The sequence below is a fragment of the Rhinopithecus bieti genome, unplaced genomic scaffold (genome assembly GCF_001698545.2).
Source record: "Rhinopithecus bieti isolate Rb0 unplaced genomic scaffold, ASM169854v2 scaffold_5002, whole genome shotgun sequence".
Lineage (NCBI taxonomy): Eukaryota > Metazoa > Chordata > Mammalia > Primates > Cercopithecidae > Rhinopithecus > Rhinopithecus bieti.
In genome coordinates, this window is record NW_016804830.1 from 2,073,755 (window position 1) to 2,095,023 (window position 21,269).

The 21,269-nt window shown below is 39.9% G+C and overlaps 1 protein-coding gene across 3 annotated transcripts in view; it reads left to right on the forward strand.

The window, feature by feature from the left end:
* The window catches only part of ZFP30 (ZFP30 zinc finger protein), a 24,470-nt gene extending 3,555 nt beyond the window's left edge, over positions 1 to 20,915 (forward strand). For 2 of the 3 annotated variants that reach the window (XM_017870589.1, XM_017870590.1), the window contains exons 3-6: positions 4,246 to 4,332; positions 7,690 to 7,816; positions 9,059 to 9,157; positions 17,040 to 20,915. In XM_017870589.1, the coding sequence (XP_017726078.1) occupies positions 4,324 to 4,332; positions 7,690 to 7,816; positions 9,059 to 9,157; positions 17,040 to 18,364 (1,560 nt within the window). In that variant the 5' untranslated portion in view covers positions 4,246 to 4,323 and the 3' untranslated portion in view covers positions 18,365 to 20,915. The remainder of the gene's footprint in view (positions 1 to 4,245; positions 4,333 to 7,689; positions 7,817 to 9,058; positions 9,158 to 17,039) is intronic. The other variant, XM_017870591.1, reaches the window with a different exon arrangement.
* Positions 20,916 to 21,269: the final 354 nt, after the last annotated feature.

Below are 21,269 nucleotides of genomic sequence, written 5' to 3' on the forward strand. Positions count from 1 at the left end.
GCCTCAGCCTCCCGAGTAGCTGGGACTACAGGCGCCCGCCACCTCGCCCGGCTAGTTTTTTTGTATTTTTTAGTAGAGACGGGGTTTCACTGTGTTAGCCAGGATGGTCTCGATCTCCTGACCTCGTGATCCGCCCGTCTCGGCCTCCCAAAGTGCTGGGATTACAGGCTTGAGCCACCGCGCCCGGCCATTAACTGTTTTCTAAAATTTAGCATTTAGTGATTACCTTAGTATTCCATTTTATGGATGTTTTGTAAATTATTTAAAAAATCACTTATTGGGCAGGAATATTCAAAACTGCCCAAGCAATTCCTTCAGGAGGGTTTCTGGCTCCTATAACTTGATCAACTTTTCACCTCAGAGTCATGCGGATTTCAGCGATAGGCACATTTAGGAATTGACTTTTGCCAGGTGGGATACAGGTATTTGAAGTATTTGACTGAATTTCTGAAGGATTGATTTTCATTCTCAGAATATAAAATAGACAGCTGTGCTATTTTATTTTTTATTTTTTTATGTTGAGATGGAGTCTTGCTCTGTCGCCCAGGCTGGATGCAGTACAGTGGCACAATCTAGGCTTGCTGCAACCTCCGCCTTCTGGGTTCAAGCAATTCTCCTGCCTCAGCCTCCCCAGTAGCTGGGACTACAGGCATGTGCTACCATGCTCGGCTAATTTTTTGTATTTTTAGTGGAGACGAGGTTTCACCATTTTAGCCAGGATGATCTTGATCTCCTGACCTCATGATCCACCCGCCTTGGCCTCCCAAAGTGCTGGGATTACGGGCGTGAGCCACCGCGCCCGGCCAGCTGTGCTATTTTATACCAGGAGCGTCATCCCTCAATTACATGATTCAGGGAAATGAATTAATGACAATTTCTTTGAAAACTAAACTTACAAAAAACAAGATCATTTTAATCTCAGAAAAAAAAGTCTTATGCAAAGAAGGCAGAATAATCAAGAGTATACTACATAGTTCAGTTGGTGACAATGTTTAGTCACAATAATATAAACTGAATTTTAAAACTGATTTACTCTGAAATAGAATAAAACCATATTGAGGCTGGGTGCAGTGGCTCACACCTATAATCCCAACAGTTTGGGAGGCGGAGGCTGGTGGATCACATGAGCTCAGGAGTTCGAGACCAGCCTGGCCAACATGGTGAAACCCCATCTCTACAAAAAACACAAAAATTAGCTGAGCGTGGTGGTGTGCACCTGTAATCCCAGCTACTTGGGAGGCTGGGACAGGCGGAGAATCACTTGAACCCAGGAAGCGGAGGTTGCAGTGAGCTGAGATTGTGCCACCGCACTACAGCCTGGGTGACAGAGTGCAACTCTGTCTCAAAAAAAAAAAAAAAAAAAAAATCGTATTGAAAGGATAAAGGGACTGTAACTGTGCATATGTGGGTGGGAGGTGAGTTGGTAAAAGATAGCTAAAACTGTGCCTGCCATAGTAGTAAGGGAATATATAATGATTACAACTAAAATTCGGAAGTAAAAATATTAGCATGTTTTTTGAATGTGTGGAGTTTAAATACCAAAAGGAACAGCTAATAGAGGTAAAAATTGTTGCCTCTAGATTTGGAAGATAGGGCCAGAGTAGCAGGGATGGAACTGTTGGAGCTTTTTGTGATATTCCTTGCATAGCTGTTTTGAATTATTGTTCAGGTATAAGCGATACAAATTTTTAATTAAAAAATTCAGGCCGGGTGCAGTGGCTCAAGCCTGTAATCCCAGCACTTTGGGAGGTGGAGGCAGGTGGATCACTTGAGTCCAGGAGTTTGAGAACAGGCTAGGCAACATAGACTGGCAAAAAATACAAAAATTAGCCAGGGTGGTGGCATGTGCCTTTAGTCACAGCTACTCCAGAGGCTGAGGTAGGAGGATCGCTTGATCTCTGGAAGTGGAGGCTGCTGTGAGCTGAGATCCGAGATTGCACTTTAGCCTGGGTGACAGAGCAAAATCCTGCCTTAAAAAACATGTAGACTCCAGGGAAGAACAAATAAATATCACCTAGGACTGGGATACCATCAAGTAGAGGTAACAGTAAAATTTTATTCCAATGCACAGATCTTTTTATACACATACATATACATATATGCATATATACACATGCATATACATATATGCATGTATACGTAGTTTACCTGCCAAAAGACAGTTACATTACAATCATCTTTTCTAACCTGTCTTCTTCCCCCAACAATATGTAGTGGCTGTCTTCCCATGACATCAAATATGAATTTTATCTTCATTTTTAATGGGTGTTTATTTTTCTTTTCTTTTTTTTTTTTTAAACAAAACAAAACAAAACAGGGTATCGCTCTGCTGCCCAGGCTGGAGTTCAGTGGCATGAACAGGGTTCATTACAGCCTTGACATCCTGGGCTCAGGCCATCCTCTCACCTTAGCCTCCCAGCGAGCTGGGACCACAGATTTGCACCACGATGCCCGGCTAATTTTTTGTAGAGATGGAGTTTTGCCATGTTGGCCAGGCTGGTCTTGAACTCCTGGACTTATTAAGTGGTCACCTGCCTTGACCTCCCAGAGTGCTGGGATTACAGGCATGAGCCACTGCACTCTGCTGTTTTAATTTTCCATTGTGTGAATGCATGGTAATTTATTTAACATTGCTGAAGGATATTTAGGTTCTTTCCAGCTTTTTTGGTCCCATTTTAAACACTTTCTATCCACAAATTACTTTATTCTTTCTACATCATATCATTGAGTATCCATTTCCCAACAGCTTAGTAATTATGAGATGTCATAACTTTTTCAAATCTGCCAATACAGTTCCTTCAATATGCTCTCTAGTTACTAGTATATTTTAACTGATAAGCTGATAGGTTATTTCTTTTTCCTTTTCCTATTTTGTTCTTTTTTTTTTTTTTTTTTTTTTTTAAGAGACAGGGTCTTACTCTGTCACCCAGGCTGGAGTGCAGTGGAAAGATCATAGCTCACTGCAGCCCTGAACTCCTGGGCTCAAGCAGTTCTCTTGCCTCAGCCTCCCAAGTAGCTAGGGATACAGACAGGTGCCAACACACCCAGCTAATTAAAAAAAATTTTTTTTGTCAGAGACAGAATCTTACTATGTTGTCCAGGCTGGTTTTCAATTCCTGGCATCAAGCAATCCTCCCATCTGGGCCTCCCAAAGTGCTGGGACTACATGCATGAGCCACTGCACCCAGCCTGTTTCTACCTTCTAGAACATTATCCATGCTCAGATTTCATAAATTTACTTCTTTAAGTCTGAGTACCAAGAAAGATTGCTTGGTAATTGAGATCATGCAGGCAATATTGATCCTGAATAGGAAAATAAGGAGCAGAAAGCCCTGAGTTAAGCCTTGGGGAAGGGATCCCAATGTGCACCTGCGGTTTTGCCATAATCAAGGCTGCTATATAGCCTTTCTTCAGGTGTTTTATGCCTGTGGTACTCAAAGTGTGGCATCTGGACCAGCAGCATCAGCATCACCTGGAAACTTTTTAGAAATGCAAATTCTCAAGTCCAATCCCAAACCTACTGAATACCAAACTCTAGGAGTGAGACCTAGCAAGTTGTGTTTTAACAAGCCCTCTGGGTGATTCTGATGCATACTCAAGTTTGACTACCAAACTTTGCTGCCCATTATAAACACCCATGGGAGGAAGAGGTAGTTAAAAAAAAAAATCCTAAATCCCACGTCACACTAATTAAATCAGTGTGTTTAAAGGTGGGAGCCAGGCAACAGTATAGTTAAAAGATATCCAGGTGATTCCAATTTGAGCAAAGTTTGGGAAATTCTTGTCTATGCTATTTTCTGTCTTTGTGTTTGGGGAGGCCAGCGAGATTCCTAAGGCCAAGAAGGAGAGTTTTGGTTTAGATGGTGTAACCCCTTTTCAGCTGGGGAAGTGGGGATGGAGGGAGGAGGATCTGTTCAGGACAGGTCTGCACAACCCATTCTGTGGTCCAAACCAGCCTGCACTGGGGTCGGAGCTGGGGACCAACTGGCAGCCCTCCTGCTGAAGTGTCTAGACATATGCTTTAATGCTGCAGAGTCTCTGCTCTGCAATTCCTCGTGCAGCTGAGCTGATTTCACTGTGGTCTGGGGGAGGACATCTTTGTCTAAACTACCTCTTACCTATCAAAACTTGTCTGTATGTTGGGGGTGGGAGTTGCATATAGGAATGGAGTAGTAGTATCGGTTTTTAAAATTTGGAAACTCTGAGGCAATTCTGTTCTCATGATTTTATGCATTCTTTCTCCAGCTCTGGCATCTGTGGACCCTGATTCTGAAGTAAATGAACCTTGAGGAAAATTGACCCGGTTCTTGCAATTCTAAAATCATGGCTCGTGTAAGTTGGAATTTCTCTCTACTTGGAATTCTGTCATTTTTTTCAGGTTATGTGAACATTCTCATTTGTTATTGTGCAACTTTCTAACAGAGCCCCATTCAACAGCTGCTCCCCAGTCTTCCCCATTCCAGCAAGGGATGGAGCCAGCCAGATTCCTAAGTGCCCCTATCTTCTCCATGCGTATTTTTAGTAGTCCGTTTTCACACTGCTGATAAAGACATTCCTGCGACTGGGTAATTTATAAAGAAAAAGAGGTTTAATGGACTCACAGTTCCACATAGCTGCGGAGGCCTCACAGTCATGGCGGAAGACGAAAGGCATGTCTTACATGGTGACAGGCAAAGAGTGAATGAATGCCAAGAGTAAAGGGAAACCCCTTATAAAATCATTAGATCCTGTGAGACTTACTGCCACGAAAACAGTATAGGGGGAGTGGCCCCCGTGATTCAATTATCTCACACTGGGTCTCTCCCACAACACACGGGAATTATGGGAGCTACAATTCAAGATGAGATTTGGGTGGGGACATAGCCAGATTGTATCAGTATCCATGTGTGCATTGACCAAATCATTCAGCATCTCCTGTGTGCTCCTTATCTATCTAGAGCAGAGATGGGGCAGAAATGAAGTTCCTAAAAGTGGGCATTTTATCTGAAATTCTCCGGATTAAAATAGCACTGTCTAAAATAATTGTAATTCAAGCTACATATGTAATTTAACATTTTCTAGTAGTCAAATTTTGAAAGTATAGAATGTATGCAAGGCCACATATTTTAGTAAATAAATAGTAGTCACATTAAAAAAAAGGAAAAAGAAACACATGCAATTGATTTTAATGTCTTTTATTTAACCCAATATGACCAAAATATTATTTCCAAGTGTATTCAATATAAAAGTCATGGTCAGGCCCTGACAGTGGTAGTTCATGCTTGTAATCTCAGCACTTTGGAATTGGAAGGCTGAGACAGGAGGACTGCTTGAGCCCAGGAGTTTGAGATAAGCCTGAGCAACTTAATGAGATCCCATCTCTAAAAAACAACCACCACCACCAAAGAAAAATTAGCCAGACGTGGTGGCATATGTCTATGGTCTTAGCAATTTGGGAAGCTGAGGTAGGAGAATTGCTTGAACCGAGGAGTTCGAGGCTGCAGTGAGCTGTAATCAATAAATGGGCTGTGATTGTGCCACGCCATTCCAACCTAGGTGACAGAGTGAGACCCTGCCTCAAAACCAAGATAAAATAAAAAATACGTATAAATCATCAATATGTTTTACCTTGTTATTTTCCTTCTAAAGTCTTCACTATCTGGTATCTGGTATATATTTGACATTTACAGCACATGTGGATTTGGACTAGTCCCATTCAAGTGCTCGATAGCCACATATTGCTAAACTAGAGTATTGGACATTGCAGCAGCTTTAGAGATTTTTTGTAATATAAATTCTAAATATAATTTAATATGTTTAAAAGTATAGCTATATCTAAATATGGTCACTATTAAGTGTAACATATCCATCAGATGGTGTACAGCGGGTCCGTCCTTACCCAAGGAGGATACATTACAGGACCCCCAGTGGATGCCGAAAACCTCAGATAGTATGGAACCCTATATATGATGTTGTTTTGATCTGATAGGTAGTAAATACGATGTTGCTGTGCTGGACAAAGCATATCACATCTGAGGTGGGTGGAGTGGTTAGTGTGAGATTTCATCATGTTACTGAGAATGGCATGGAGTTGAAAACTTATGAATTGTTTATTTCTGGAATTTTTCCATTTAATATTTTTGGACCATGGCTGACCGTGGGTAACTGAAATTGAGGAAAGCAAAACCACAAGTAAGGGGGAACTACCGTATCATGTAGTAAACTATAAATGTTAAAGAATCTGTTATGATAAAAATGCTAATGATACATTATGATAAAGTTATATCTGGAAGAAATTTTAAGTTTTATGCAAAATATACTTTTAAAATAGAGATTTTACAGTTCATTTTTTTGTTGTTGTTGTTGAGACGGAGATCTCACTCTGTCGCCCAGGCTGGAGTGCAGCTGGCCGGATCTCAGCTCACCTGCAAGCTCCGCCTCCTGGGTTTGACGCCATTCTCCCTGGCTCCAGCCTCCCGAGTAGCTGGGACTACCGGCGCCCGCCACGTTCTCGCCCGCTAGTTTTTTGTATTTTTAGCTAGAGATGGGGTTTCACCCGTGTTCAGCCAGGATGGCTCTCGATCTCCTGACCTCGTGATCCTGCCCGTCTCGGCTTCCAAAGTGCTGGGATTACAGGCTTGAGCACCGCGCGTGCCGCCTTTACAGTTCATTTTCTTGGGGAGAAATCCCATCAATTAATTTTTTTTTTTAATCTTTAAAGGAAAAAAGATAGAATAAATCCCATTTATTGAGAACTTTTTAGGTCCTTTGCAAGTACTGTTCCTATGAACCTATTTCAGTTAATTGAGAAATTCTGATAATTACCTGAATATGTCTGGAAATAAATAAAATTATCTTCTATTCCATAGTACATAGGAAGTTTTGGCCATAGCAGTGGTGGGCAAACTAGATACACTGCAAATTTGGCCCACAAGCTATAGCTTGTTTTGGAACAGCCTGCAAGCTAATTAAATTTTAAAATAATCGTTCCCAAAAAAAAGAAGAATGTGAAACAGAGACCATATGTGGTATACAAAGCCTAAAATATTGACCCTTTACAGAAAATGTTGCCAAACCCTGGTCTTGTTTATAGAAATCTTCAAGAACATATATTCTGCTTCAGTCACATGTCTTTATTGCCACCTTCCCACATCACAGGCTTCCAGCACCAGTCTATTCATTTGATGTATGAAGTGAACATATATCATCAAAACCCATCAAATCCTTCTTCCACTTTTTTTTTTTGGAGACGGAGTCTTGCTCTGTTGCTCTGTCACCCAGGCTGGAGTGCAGTGGCACAATCTTGGCTCACTGCAAGCTCCATCTCCCAGGTTCACGCCATTCTCCTGCCTCAGCCTCCCGAGTAGCTGGGACTACAGGTGGCCACCACCACGCCCGGCTAATTTTTTGTATTTTTAGTAGAGACGGGGTTTCACCGTGTTAGCCAGGATGGTCTTGATCTACTGACCTCATGATCACAGAGTGCTGGGATTACAGGTTTGAGCCACCGTGCCCAGCCTTTTCTTTTAAGAGACAAGGTCTTAGTATGTTGTCTAGGCTGATCTCGAACTCCTGGCCTCAAGCAATCCTCCTGCTTCAGGCTCCCAAAGCTGGAATTACAGTCATTGAGCCACTACATCCAGACACCTTCTTCCATCTTCAAAATGTTTTCATTTATCTTACAAATAATACATGCGTTTATCATTTCAGGATTTGGTGATGTTCAGAGATGTGGCTGTAGACTTTTCTCAGGAAGAGTGGGAATGCCTAAACTCATATCAGAGGAATTTGTACAGAGATGTGATATTAGAGAACTATAGCAACTTGGTGTCACTGGGTAAGCATAGCTATATCTGTGTCAAATAATTTAGAAATTCACAGGACTGAATTTCTGGGCTGTCTTTTTTTTTTTTTTTTCTAAGAGTCTCGCTTGGTTACCAGGCTGGAGTGCAGTGGCGCAATCTTGGCTCACTGCAACCTCTGTCTTCTGGGTTCCAGCAATTCTCCTGCCTCAACTTCCCAAGTAGCTAGGACTACAGGCACGTGCCACCACACCCAGCTAATTTTTGTATTTTAAGTAGAGACGGGGTTTCACCATGTTGGCCAGGATGGTCTTGATCTCTTGACCTCGTGATCTGCCCGCCTCAGCCTCCCAAAGTGCTGGGATTACAGGCGTGAGCCACCGCGTCTGGACTGTCTTTCTAAAAACTAGCTGTCTGCTTTGTGGTTTGACAGTAGCTACCACTATTAAGCACCTTCATCTTTCCCTATTCATTGACCTTTACATTTTTCTTTGACTTTTCTGTTATTACCGGTGTTTAATGACAGCTGGATATAAATTCTTAGACACTCATGGCAAAACCATTGTCAAAGAAATTGGATTTCATACTGCTATGGATGGTCCATGTTATTTGTAACTCATTTACAGTGAAAATAGGAAGACAGAGGTGTCTGGCTCTACATAGCTATTAAAACAGCTTTTATAGTGTATGTGATGCTAGGTTGAATCGAGAGTTTGTTAAAACTCAAGTGGACAGTATTCAGTTTCCTACAACAGACATATTTTAACTACTTTGTGCTTAAGTTTAAAATACATGAATTTGCATTTAATATTATATGCATATCCTGGCAAGAAACTTACTTTTCTATTAACAAATTAATATCAAAAAATAGCAAATGTAGTACCTCATGAACATATATAATGGTTAACATGTACCAGGTATTCATCTAAACACTTACATTAAATCAAATCTCACAGCAATGCTATGTATATACATTACTGTTATCCGCTTTTCACATCTGAGAAAACTGCAGTGCAGAGAGATTGAATTAGTTGCTCTACTGACATGGGAAAGAGAGGCAGGATTTGAAACCATTGCTTTCAACTATTCTTTTCTCTCGAGACAGAGCCTGTGTAAGTTTAAATTAAATATAAGACCAGGTCCCTACTTCTCTGTTCTTGTTTTTCCTTGTGATCCTAAAGTAACTCTGTGCTATGAATGTTTTTCAATCCTGATAGTCATCTTTGTTTTGAAGTCTTAAATAAATTCTTTATTATATTCTATTATTTATTTTTAAGCAGGATGTTCCATTTCTAAGCCAGATGTGATCACCCTATTGGAACAAGGGAAAGAGCCCTGGATGGTTGTGAGGGATGAGAAAAGAAGATGGACTCTAGGTAAGTGCTGATCAGGCAAAGGTCAGCTATTACGGCATGGCCAGACCTGCTGGTTGAGGAGGAGACACACCCCTTAGATATCAATTGTGAAGAAGAGACCTGAATCTTGGGAAGAAAATTTAGATCTTCTCAGCATGAGCCACCAAAGAAATTTCATCCATACTTTCACTTATCACTTATTTCTTTTCTGTCTTGTTTCTCTCCCTTTTCTTATAGGAGAAAGCTTTCTTCCCTCGTGATTCCATTTTACCTGTATTTTGGATCTAATCCCTTTCTAGCTCATCTTTTATATTTTGACTTTTATATATACATTTTTTCATTGCCCTCTGTTCATGGAGTTTAAATTGTAGTGGGGAGTCAGGCAGTAAACAAGTAAATCAGTAAATGGATTACTAAAATATCCTGAAGTAATTAGGTATTATGAAGAAAAGTGAGTAAGGTAAGGATATGGAGAATCATAATGAGTGAATGGAGTAATTTTAGATGGGGTGGTCAGGGAAGAGGATCCAATTTGAAGAGGCTCCAGTTGTCCAAAGATGGGACTGTTTGAATGTCATTACTATAATGACTGCAATGTATTGCAATGCATAAAATACACTTCATTTTATAAATTCTTAATGATGCTAACAGCAAATTATTCATCATTGGAAGTTACTAGGAAACTAACATTTAAAAAGCATAAATTTAAAGGAAAAGAAGCATTTATCCTGCCTTTCTTATAACAATTGTATGAATAGGTAGTGGGTGGAGGTATGTTTCTCTTAATGAAAGTATTCAGTGAATAAATGAAGAAGAAATGATAGAATTAGAATATTACCATTTTGGAGCCCATAAGAACTGCTGGATTTAGATATTGAACATCAGTGCTGATAGCATCAAAGAAATAGAGACAATCAGACGTTGTTTCTCCTAATGAAAGAGCACAGTATCACCTATGAGGTAATTTTGCCAACAAAAGGTCCTAAGTCTTGTCAAGCTTCTAAAGGCAATTCCCAACTTATGGGAAGAAGATAGAGGACTATGTTCTACACCTTGGGAATGTAGTGAGCAAAATTCAGAATATGGGAAACTACAGGACCAAAAACAGGTTCTTCAACAAATAAATTACAAGAGAAATCAAAAAATGATAGGAAAATCTGGCCCGGCGCGGTGGCTCAAGCCTGTAATCCCAGCACTTTGGGAGGCCGAGACGGGTGGATCACAAGGTCAGGAGATCGAGACCATCCTGGTCTACACGGTGAAACCCCGTCTCTACTAAAAAAAAAAAATACAAAAAACTAGCCGGGCGAGATGGCGGGCGCCTGTAGTCCCAGCTACTCGGGAGGCTGAGGCAGGAGAATGGTGTAAACCCGGGAGGCGGAGCTTGCAGTGAGCCGAGATGGCGCCACTGCACTCCAGCCTGGGCGACAGAGCTAGACTCCGTCTCAAAAAAAAAAAAAAGAAAAAAAAAAATGATAGGAAAGTCTGTACATTAAAAGAGATGTAAAAGACATGTAACAATTATATTCTGTGAACTTTGTTTGGATGAGTTATTCTTTTTAGGTTTAAAATTTTATCAGCCAGGGCCGGGCGCAGTGGCTCAAGCCTGTAATCCCAGCACTTTGGGAGGCCAAGATGGGTGGATCACGAGGTCAGGAGATTGAGACCATCCTGGCGAACACGGTGAAACCCCGTCTCTACTAAAAAATACAAAACACTAGCCAGGCAAGGTGGCCGGCGCCTGTAGTCCCAGCTACTCCGGAGGCTGAGGCAGGAGAATGGCGTAAACCCAGGAGGCGGAGCTTGCAGTGAGCTGAGATCCGGCCACTGCACTCCAGCTTAGGCGACAGAGCGAGACTCCGTCTCAAAAAAAAAAAAAAAAAAAATTTTATCAGCCAGATGGAAGTGTGGACACTGATTTTGATGATATTTAATAACTCATTTTAAGGTTTGGATAATGGTATTGTGGTTTTGTATAAAAGTGCTTTTTGAGATGCATACTTTGTACACATGAAACAATGTAATATCTAAGACTTGCTTCAAATAATAGGAAGGAAGTAGATTGGGGGGTGCATAGGCCAAGATTGGGCATGGGTTAATGGTTGGTGCTGGATACATGGAGATTATTATGCTGTTCTGTCTACTTTTTGATATGTTAGAAATGCTCTGTTATAAAGGTTTTTCATTTGTTTGTTTGCTTTAGAGTTATTTATTGAGAGAGAAAAAGAAAATGGTGGTGAGGCAATGGTGAAAATAAGGTTAAACTATTCTTTGGATGAATTTTGTCATAAAGGGAAGCAGACACACAGAGTACAGGGAATATATTTTACGATGTGAAATTATGATGTGAATATATTTAACATGTTTATAGGCTATGAGAATGATTTCAAAGAGAGGAATATTGATGAAGTAGAGAGAGAGGGTAGTTTTGTAAGCAGTGACCCTCAGTAGATGGGAAGGAGTGGAACCGATTGATGAAGGAAAACCACATATATGGTAAGAATTCAGACATAGATTGATTGGAGAATGTGGTGAAGAGAGGAATACATATTTTTCTTTCAGTTTCTGGTTCCTTGGTGAAATGGCAGTAAGATTATCATCTGAAACTGAGGCTTATTCAGTATTTCACTGGAATTCAGTATGGGGATTATGCAGTATTAGATCAGTGTTAATTTTCAGAAGTACAATTTCGTGGTGATAGAGTTTTAACATTTTCAGATCTCTGATGTTAATATAATTAGAACTGTCTTGGTCATAAATATTCTGTGTCCTGTATAATCTTGTATCAGTCAGAAAAAAAGGGATGGGGGAGACATTGTACCTCAGGAAACAGCATACCTCCAGGGATAATTATATGACAAGATAATTTGCTCCCTATTTTATTTTATTATTTTATTTTACTTTATTTAATTTTTTTTCAGACGGGAAACCATGTTGCCCAGACCAGTCTCAAACTCCTGGGTTCATGCAATCTTTTTGCCTTGGCCTGCCAAAATGCTGGTATTACAGTGAGCCACCACACCCTGCCCCAATTTTCTTTTTATTTAAAGCTGATGACCCGCAAATGGAAATACTTCTTTCATTTTGATCTAAGATAGACTAATATTTTTTCACATTAGTAGTGTTTACTAGAATAAACTCTTTGATTCAGTGGAATCCAAACTAGTATTTGGCTTATTAATTTTATTAACATTAATATATTAATTGATATAAATTACATATATAATTAATAAATAATATTAATATTAACATTAAAATATTTTACATACATGTTTTAGGAGGTAGAACATTAAAATTGTCTCTCATAGGCCAATATTTTGATGTTTGCCCCAGCATTTTGTTTCGGTGTAGGTCTAGCCCATTCTGTCTTGATCAAAGTACATATGAAACATAGGCTATTCTTTCCAGTTTCAACTTCTTTGAAGTAGAACAGGAATGTAAAGATACTTGTGAAGCAATCTGAGGGCAGAATCCTTGAATTTTTATGTTTTCTGTCTTTTATTATGTTTCTCACCCATGCCTACGTTGACAAAATTGCAATGTGCATGTATAGCCAATACTTCCAAAACATCCAGCTTAGTTTTCATAGAAATAATTGTCTTTAAACATTAATAATTTTAGTTACTTGCAGCAATAAGAACTGGAATAGGCAAATTTGGGAACGAACATGGCTGACTCTTTGGTGACATACAGCTCACCTGTGTATGTTATAGAATACCCTTCTAATTGAGAATGTTCAAAATGCCAACATCTTGATCTGGCTTGTCACTTAAGTAGGGAGCCATATATGACAATTTCAAGTTCACTTTATCAACATTGGCACTATTTTTTTTTTTTATGAAAACCTTCAAATTTTACAGAACAAATTTTACAACCTGTTCTAATTTGGTTATTAGTGAATACAGACATTTTGTCCTAATTTGTTTATGCTTATATTTACTTTGTGCATTGTCTCCTCACTTCCTGTATTCCATTACTGTTTCCATTGTTTATTGTTTCTTATGCCAATTTGTATGGGCTTAAATTTCTTTTTTTTAATTTTTTGAGATTGGGGTCTCATTACGTTGGCCAGGCTGGTCTTGACCTCCTGGCCTTAAATAATCCTTCAACCCCAAGTGATCTCCCAACTGCAGCCTCCCCAAGTAGTTGGGGATTACAGGCGCGAGCCATGGTCCCCAGTTTGTGTGGACTTTAATGTGAACAGTAACACTTTCTCACTTTCTTATGAATGTTTTAGCCTTTAATTTGATTTTTGACTGCTTTCCTTTTAGATTACTGGTTTTATTTTTAATTTGCAGGTAAATCCTTTGAAATGAGCATCTTATTTCTTAACCTTTGTATTACCTTCATAACTACTTATTTACTACCATTATTTAGCTAATTATGATGCTTTTATTAATATCACTCATATCTTGTCTTATTGAGGCCATAAGTGGACTTTATCCCCAAAATTCTAGACAATTGCCATAGTTTCGTATTGCTTTTTTTGGGTGGGGAGACAGAGAAAGAGAGAGACAGAGAGAGTGAGAGAAACACAGATTATATAACAGTATTTTCTGTTCCATTCATTTACCTAACCTTGGTCACATTTTACCCACTGTATTTAAATTATTGTTGCCTTTTAGTATCTTTTTAGTGTATACTTTTTAAAAGTAAACTTACTGAAATATAAATACACACAAAAATATACAGATAATTAGTGAATTGGCACAGTGACCACACCCATCTAATTAGTACACAGATTCAGAAATAGAACTTTACTAGGATACCAGAAGCCCCTCCTGACTTCTTTCAGTCATTCCTCCCCACCAAGGCTAACCACTGTCCTGACACTACCATAGATTATTAATTATCATTTTTAAACTTTATAAAAATGGAATTGTACAGTATATATTGTTCTATGTCTAGTTTTGTTTACTCACCATTATGTTTGTGAGATTAGCTCTTGCTAATCTTGCGTGTAGTTGTAGATTGTTAATTCTCATTGCTGTATAGTATTGTGATGTATTAATATGCCATCATTTATTAGCTGTTCTTCCATTGATGAATACTTGGATTCTTTCCAGTTTGGGTAGACTGCAAATAATGTTGCTTTAACCCTAACTCTAACCCTAACCCTAACCCTAACCCTGAAGCAACATTATTTAAAATACCTTTTCCTTTTTAAAGAGTATTGAATTCCTATTGCAAAGATTTTGAGAACGTGCACATTTGCAAAAAACATCTCTTTGCTCAGAATTTTACTAGCCTTTTACCATAGCATAAACCTGTTGTTACACCTGGAAAATCACTGAAATATTCTCTAGGAAGTACCCAGATGGCATTATGGGGACTTCTGGTAAGATATGGGGAACCTGTAACATAGATGTGCAAGTTATGTAAACTCAAGTGAAGATAAATATTTAGAGCCTCTCATTACCTTGGTCGTGAATGGGGGCAAAGCTCACTTATGACTATGCAAAGTAGGAGTTGAACTGCAGTGGAGATATCTGCAAGTATATATGAAGAGGCAAATTGGAAGATGATCAAGTGTAAAGAAATCACTGTTTTCCATTTATATACACTGAGATAGCTTAGATGTCCTTGTTTCCCATCTCTGTAGGAAGTGATAAAAAGAATGTTTAATCAGTGTAGTAAGGTTTAAGATTGGAGGCAGGATATCATATGCCATAATTGCTGACTAATTATGATAATTTAATTCACAGTTAATATGTACTGTGGATTTGTTATTCACTGGTGAGTGAAAAATTGTTTCTGCCCTTGGGGAAGTTTAAGGTAAGAAAATAAAGATAGGCCGGGCGCGGTGGCTCAAGCCTGTAATCCCAGCACTTTGGGAGGCCGAGACGGGCGGATCACGAGGTCAGGAGATCGAGACCATCCTGGCTAACACGGTGAAACCCCGTCTCTACTAAAATACAAAACTAGCCGGGCGAGGTGGCGGGCGCCTGTAGTCCCAGCTACTCGGGAGGCTGAGGCAGGAGAAGGCGTAAACCCAGGAGGCAGAGCTTGCAGTGAGCTGAGATCAGGCCACTGCACTCCAGTCCGGGCGACAGAGCGAGACTCCGCCTCAAAAAAAAAAAAAAAAAAAGAAAAGAAAGATAATAAGTGGGGAAATTAATGAATAACAACACAATTGAGAAAAATGTTAAGAAATAAGTAGCCAGGCATGGTGGCTCATACCTGTAATCCCAGCACTTTGGGAGGCTGAGGCTGGCAGATCACTTGAGGACAGGAGTTCGAGATCAGCCTGGCAAATTGTGAAACTCAGTCTCTACTAAAAATACAAAAATTAGCCAGGTGTGGTGGCAGGTGCTTGTAATCCCAGTTACTTGGGAGGCTGAGACACGAGAATTGCTTGAACTCTGGGGCAGAGATTGCACTGAACCGAGATCATGCACCACGGCATTTCAGCTTGGGCGACACAGTGAGACTGTCTCGAAAAAAAAAAAAGGAAAGAAGTAGGCTGGGCACGGTGGCTGACGCCTATAATCCTGGCACTTTGGGAGGCTGAGGCAGGCAGATCACGAGGTCAGGAGTTCAAGACCAGCCTTGCCAAGATGGTGAAACCCTGTCTCTACTAAAATACAGTGGTGGCACGCGCCTGTAATCCTACCTACTTGGGAGGCTGAGGCAGGAGAATCATTTGAACTCAGAAGGCGGAGGTTGCAGTGAGCCGAGATTGTGCCATTGCACTCCAGCCTGGGCAACAAGAGCGAAACTCTGTCTTTAAAAAAAAAAAAAAAAAAGAGGCCGGGCACGGTGGCTCATGCCTGTAATCCCAGCACTTTGGGAGGCCAAGGCAGGTGGATCATGAGGTCAGGAGATTGAGACCATCCTGGCTAACACAGTGAAACCCCATCTATACTAAAATACAAAACATTAGCCGGGCATGGTGGCAGGCACCTGTAGTCCCAGCTACTCGGGAGACTGAGGCAGGAGAATGGTGTGAACCCGGGAGGCGGAGATTGCAGTGAGCCGAGATCGCGCCACTGCACTCCAGCCTGGGCTACAGAGCGAGACTCCGTCTCAAAAAAAACAAAAAAAGAAGAAAAGAAGAAGGGACTGGGATAGAAAACAAAGGATATATATTACATGAAGTTAGCAGGGATCGTTTTCAGATTTTAAAATGAAACCTGATGGATGAAAGAAACCCAACTATGCAAACCCAAGTCAGGATTCCTGGGAGATTTAATAGCCAGTGAAAAGCTCCAAGAAGTGGAAAGATTGGGCCGGATGCGGTGGCTCATGCCTGTTATCCCAGCGCTTTGGGAGACCGAGGCAGGCGGGTCACTTGAGGTCAGGAGTTCGAGACCAGCCTGGCCAGCATGGTGAAACCCCGTCTCTACTAAAAATACAAAAGTTAGCCAAGCGTGGTGGCACACTCCTGTAATTCCAGCTACTAGGGAGGCTGAGGCAGGATAACTGCTTGAACCCGGGAGGCAGAGGTTACAGTGAGCCGACATCGTGCTGCTGCACTCCAACCTGAGCGACAGAGACTCCGTCTCAAAAAAGAAAGATTGCGACACAGTCTAGGAACAGAAAGGAGGCAAGTGTGATAGGGACATGGACAACAAAGGGATCAGTGGCTTGAGTTGGTACCTTGTAGTTAACAGAGTCCATGTTACTCCTGATAAAGTATTTGCTCTTTATTCTAATTGAAAAGAGAAATTAAAAAATTTAAGTGGGGAGTCTCAAACTTTGATCTGCACCGAAATAATCTGGTCTTAACTCATCATTTTCATATATGCTTTTAGCTTTTTTAAAGTTACCTATTTTAGAGATTTTGAGCCCATTTACTTCAATTGGACTTTCTCTTTTGTGTGTGTCATTGATTTCTATCATAAAGTTTTTTGTTTATTTTGTGTAGAACAGGGAAATATGTTTTGGTCTTGTTTTCTTTCAGATTTGGAATCCAGATATGACACTAAAAAGTTATTTCAAGAAAAGGATATTTATGAAATGAACTTATCTCAGTGGAAGGTAATGGAAAGAATTAAAAGCTGTGGACTTGAAGGACAAGAAAGTCCTCATGAAGTGTGTTTCAGGCAAGTGACAAAAACCACCTCTGAAAAAACGCCTAGCTACAGAAAACTCACATCTCTTCCTCTGTATCAGAAGAGTCGTAACAGAGAGAAACCCTATGAATGTGGGGAATGTGGGAAGGCTTTTAGAGTACGACAACAACTTACTTTCCATCAAAGAATTCATACTGGTGAGAAACCCTATGAATGTAAAGAATGTGGAAAAGCCTTTAGACAGTGTGCCCACCTCAGTCGACATCAGAGAATTCATACTTCTGACAAACTCTATGAATGTAAAAAATGTGGAAAGATCTTCACATGTGGCTCAGACCTTCGAGTACATCAGAGAATTCATATTGGTGAGAAGCCATATGAATGTAAAGAATGTGGGAAAGCCTTTAGAGTTAGAGGACAACTTAATCTCCATCAAAGGATTCACACAGGTGAGAAGCCCTATGAATGTAAGGAATGTGGGAAGGCCTTTAGGCAGTATGCACACCTTACTCGACATCAGAGACTTAACATTGCTGAGAAGTGCTATGAGTGTAAGGAATGTGGTCAGGCCTTTCTGTGTAGTACAGGCCTTCGAATACATCACAAACTTCATACTGGAGAAAAACCCTATGAATGTAAGGAGTGTGGAAAGGCCTTTAGAGTGCGGCAACAGCTTACTCTGCATCAGAGAATTCACACTGGTGAGAAGCCTTACGATTGTAAGGAATGTGGGAAGACTTTTAGTCGTGGCTATCATCTAACTCTCCATCAGAGAATACATACCGGTGAGAAGCCCTATGAATGTAAGGAATGTCAGAAGTTCTTTCGTCGTTACTCAGAACTTATTTCACATCAGGGTATTCACATTGGAGAGAAACCTTATGAATGTAAGGAATGTGGGAAGGCATTTAGACTGTTCTCACAGCTTACTCAACATCAGAGTATTCATTTTGGTGAGAAACCCTATAAGTGTAAGGAATGTGAGAAGACTTTTAGACTGCTTTCACAACTTACTCAACATCAAAGTATTCATACTGGTGAAAAGCCCTATGACTGTAAGGAATGTGGAAAGGCCTTTAGACTTCATTCATCACTGATTCAACATCAGAGAATTCATTCTGGTGAGAAACCTTACAAATGTAAGGAATGTAAAAAGGCATTTAGACAACATTCACATCTTACTTACCATCAGCGAATTCATAATGTAACTTAATAGTTATTAGAACTCTTCCATTGTGAATTTTATGTTGCGCATAGGAAGTACATTCTAGAGGAAAAGTTTTTGAATGTGGGAATCCCTTTTGCTTCATGCTCAGAACTAAGCATAGGAAGTTTTATTTAAAGGAAAGAATATGTTGACGAACATATGGAAGCCTTTCATCACCTTTGAAACCATGTTATAGGAAATTCATCCTAGAAAGGAACTTTATTAAAGTACTGAATGTGGAAAAGCTTTTGATCTTACCTATTATCTCCATATTCTTCCATCTGTGTAGTATACACACGGAGGTTGCCAGGGAACCACCTCATTCTGAAAATGTGCAAATGAAAGGAAAGTCATTTAGTCTACATTTCCTGTGTAAACTGTATTTCAAGGCAACCAGAAGTTAATGAGGTAAAAGTTCTTTATTAGAAAATTCCAGGCTAATGAATGCAGAAAGAATAATAGAAAATTGTATTAGAAAAACTATTGTGTAACACATAATGAAATAATGGATTTAGGCACGATTCTCTGTAGAGGTTGAGACTATTCAGTGAAAGGTTGTGAACTTTACAGTGAATAGATGAGACTGACAACATCTGAACTCACTGATCATCTTAACTTCACAGAAAGCAAGACAGTAAAAATGTGCCTCCTAATGTGATACAGTAAGATAAACACATCTTGCCAAAAATATTGAACCTGAATTTAAGCCTCAAGATCTAACTCCCAGTTTATAGAAAATTCAAGGAATGGAAAAGTAAATTACATGACATGAAAAGGAGCAATTAAATATAAAATAAGGGTAATTCTACAAGAGGAATCACCTGGTTTCCCAACCAATAAAATGGCATTTTAAGAAATAAGGTGGAACTCTTAGGTATTGACAGACTTGAGACAACATCAATCAAATGCAATGAAAGAGTGGTTTTTACTTAGATCATGAGTTGAACAAACATGTAAAAGAAGACATAATAATTGGGAGAATGGGAATATTGACAATATTAGATAATATTAAACTTTTTGTTAGGTGTGATAATAGCATTGTGGTTATGTAAAAGTCTATTTGTTAGAGATAATTTCTGAAGTTTATACACATGAGATGATGTATCTGGAATGTCATTTTGTTCATGCAATAGAAAAATGAGGATGAATAACAAGTTTGGCAAAATGATGGTAACCTAAGTCTTGCATACATGGTTTTATTTGTTTTGCTATTCTCTCTACTTTTATGTTTTTAAAATTTTCCATGATGTTCTTTTAAAGATCAAATTATCCATGAAATTATAACCAGTTTAAAATGAATTATTAAAAAAAAATTCTGGCTGGGCGTGGTGGCTCATGCCTGTAATCCCAGCACTTTGGGAGGCCAAGGTGGGCAGATCACGAGGTCAGGAGTTCGAGACCAGCCTGACCATCATGGCGAAACCTCATCTCCACTAAAAATACAAAAATTAGCCAAGGATGGTGGCATGCGCCTGTGATCCCAGCTACTCGTGAGACTGAGATGGGAGAATCACTTGAACCCAGGAGACAGAGGTTGCAGTGAGCCGAGATCACGCCATTGCACGCCAGCCTGGGCAACAAGAGCAAAACTCCATCTCAAAAAAAAAAAATTCTACATATTAAAACTTGTGGATGTTGCCAAAGCGCTACACATTGGGAATGGAATATTAATTACACTATAATAATGATAATGTATTCAGGAAGTTAAAATGTGGGTCCACATTTTATTTAGTTCACCTCTCTATCGCTATATTATAGTACCCATAGTGTGCACCTCTTTTTTTTTTTTTTTTTTTTTTTTTTTTTTTTTTGAGACGGAGTCTCTCTCTGTTGCCCAGACTGGCGTGCAGTGCTACAATCACAATCTCGGCTCACTGCAAGCTCTGCCTCCCGGGTTCAAGCCATTCTCCTCCCTCAGCCTTCTGAGTAGCTGGGATTACAGGTGCCCGCCACCATGCCAGGCTGATTTTTGTATTTTTAGTAAACATGGGGTTTCACCATGTTGGCCAAGCTGGTCTCAACTCCTGACCTCAGGTGATCTACCTGCCTCAGCCTCCCAAAGTGCTGTGATTACAGGCGTGAGCCACCGCGCCCAGCCAGTACTTCATTGTTTAAAGAATGAGTAAAAGAAAGCAATTACTACTGCTAAATGTGGGAAATAATGGACTAGACCTGTACTGTCTAATATATGGTAGTCACTAGCAACCTGTTGAGCACTTGTAATTGAGTTATTGAGCACTGAAATGTGGCTAGTCCAAATTCAAATGGTGTTAAATGTGAAACACAAGATTCTAAAGACTTTGTTGTTTTTAAAAAGTTAAGTATCTCAGTTTTTCATATTGAGTACATATTTAAATAATATTTTAGATATATTGGTTCAAATAAAATACATTAAAATGAATAACTATTTTTTGTTTTTAAAAAATGTGTTACAGGAAAATTTTTTATCTGTAGCTCACATATTTCTATTGTCAGCACTGGTATAAACAATAAAAAGTAGACTTGGGGCCGGGCGCGGTGGCTCAAGCCTGTAATCCCAGCACTTTGGGAGGCCGAGACGGGCGGATCACGAGGTCAGGAGATCGAGACCATCCTGGCTAACACGGTGAAACCCCGTCTCTACTAAAAAATACAAAAAAATTAGCCAGGCGAGGTGGCGGGCGCCTGTAGTCCCAGCTACTCGGGAGGCTGAGGCAGGAGAATGGCGTAAACCCGGGAGGCGGAGCTTGCAGTGAGCTGAGATCTGGCCATAGCACTCCAGCCTGAGCGGCAGAGCGAGACTCCGTCTCAAAAAAAAAAAAAAAAAAAAGACTTGGTTGTTTTTGTGTGTTTCTTTAAAGGATACCAATATAATCAAGACCTTGGCAGTCTAGATCACAGAATAGAAATATGAAAGATTACACAGCTACAG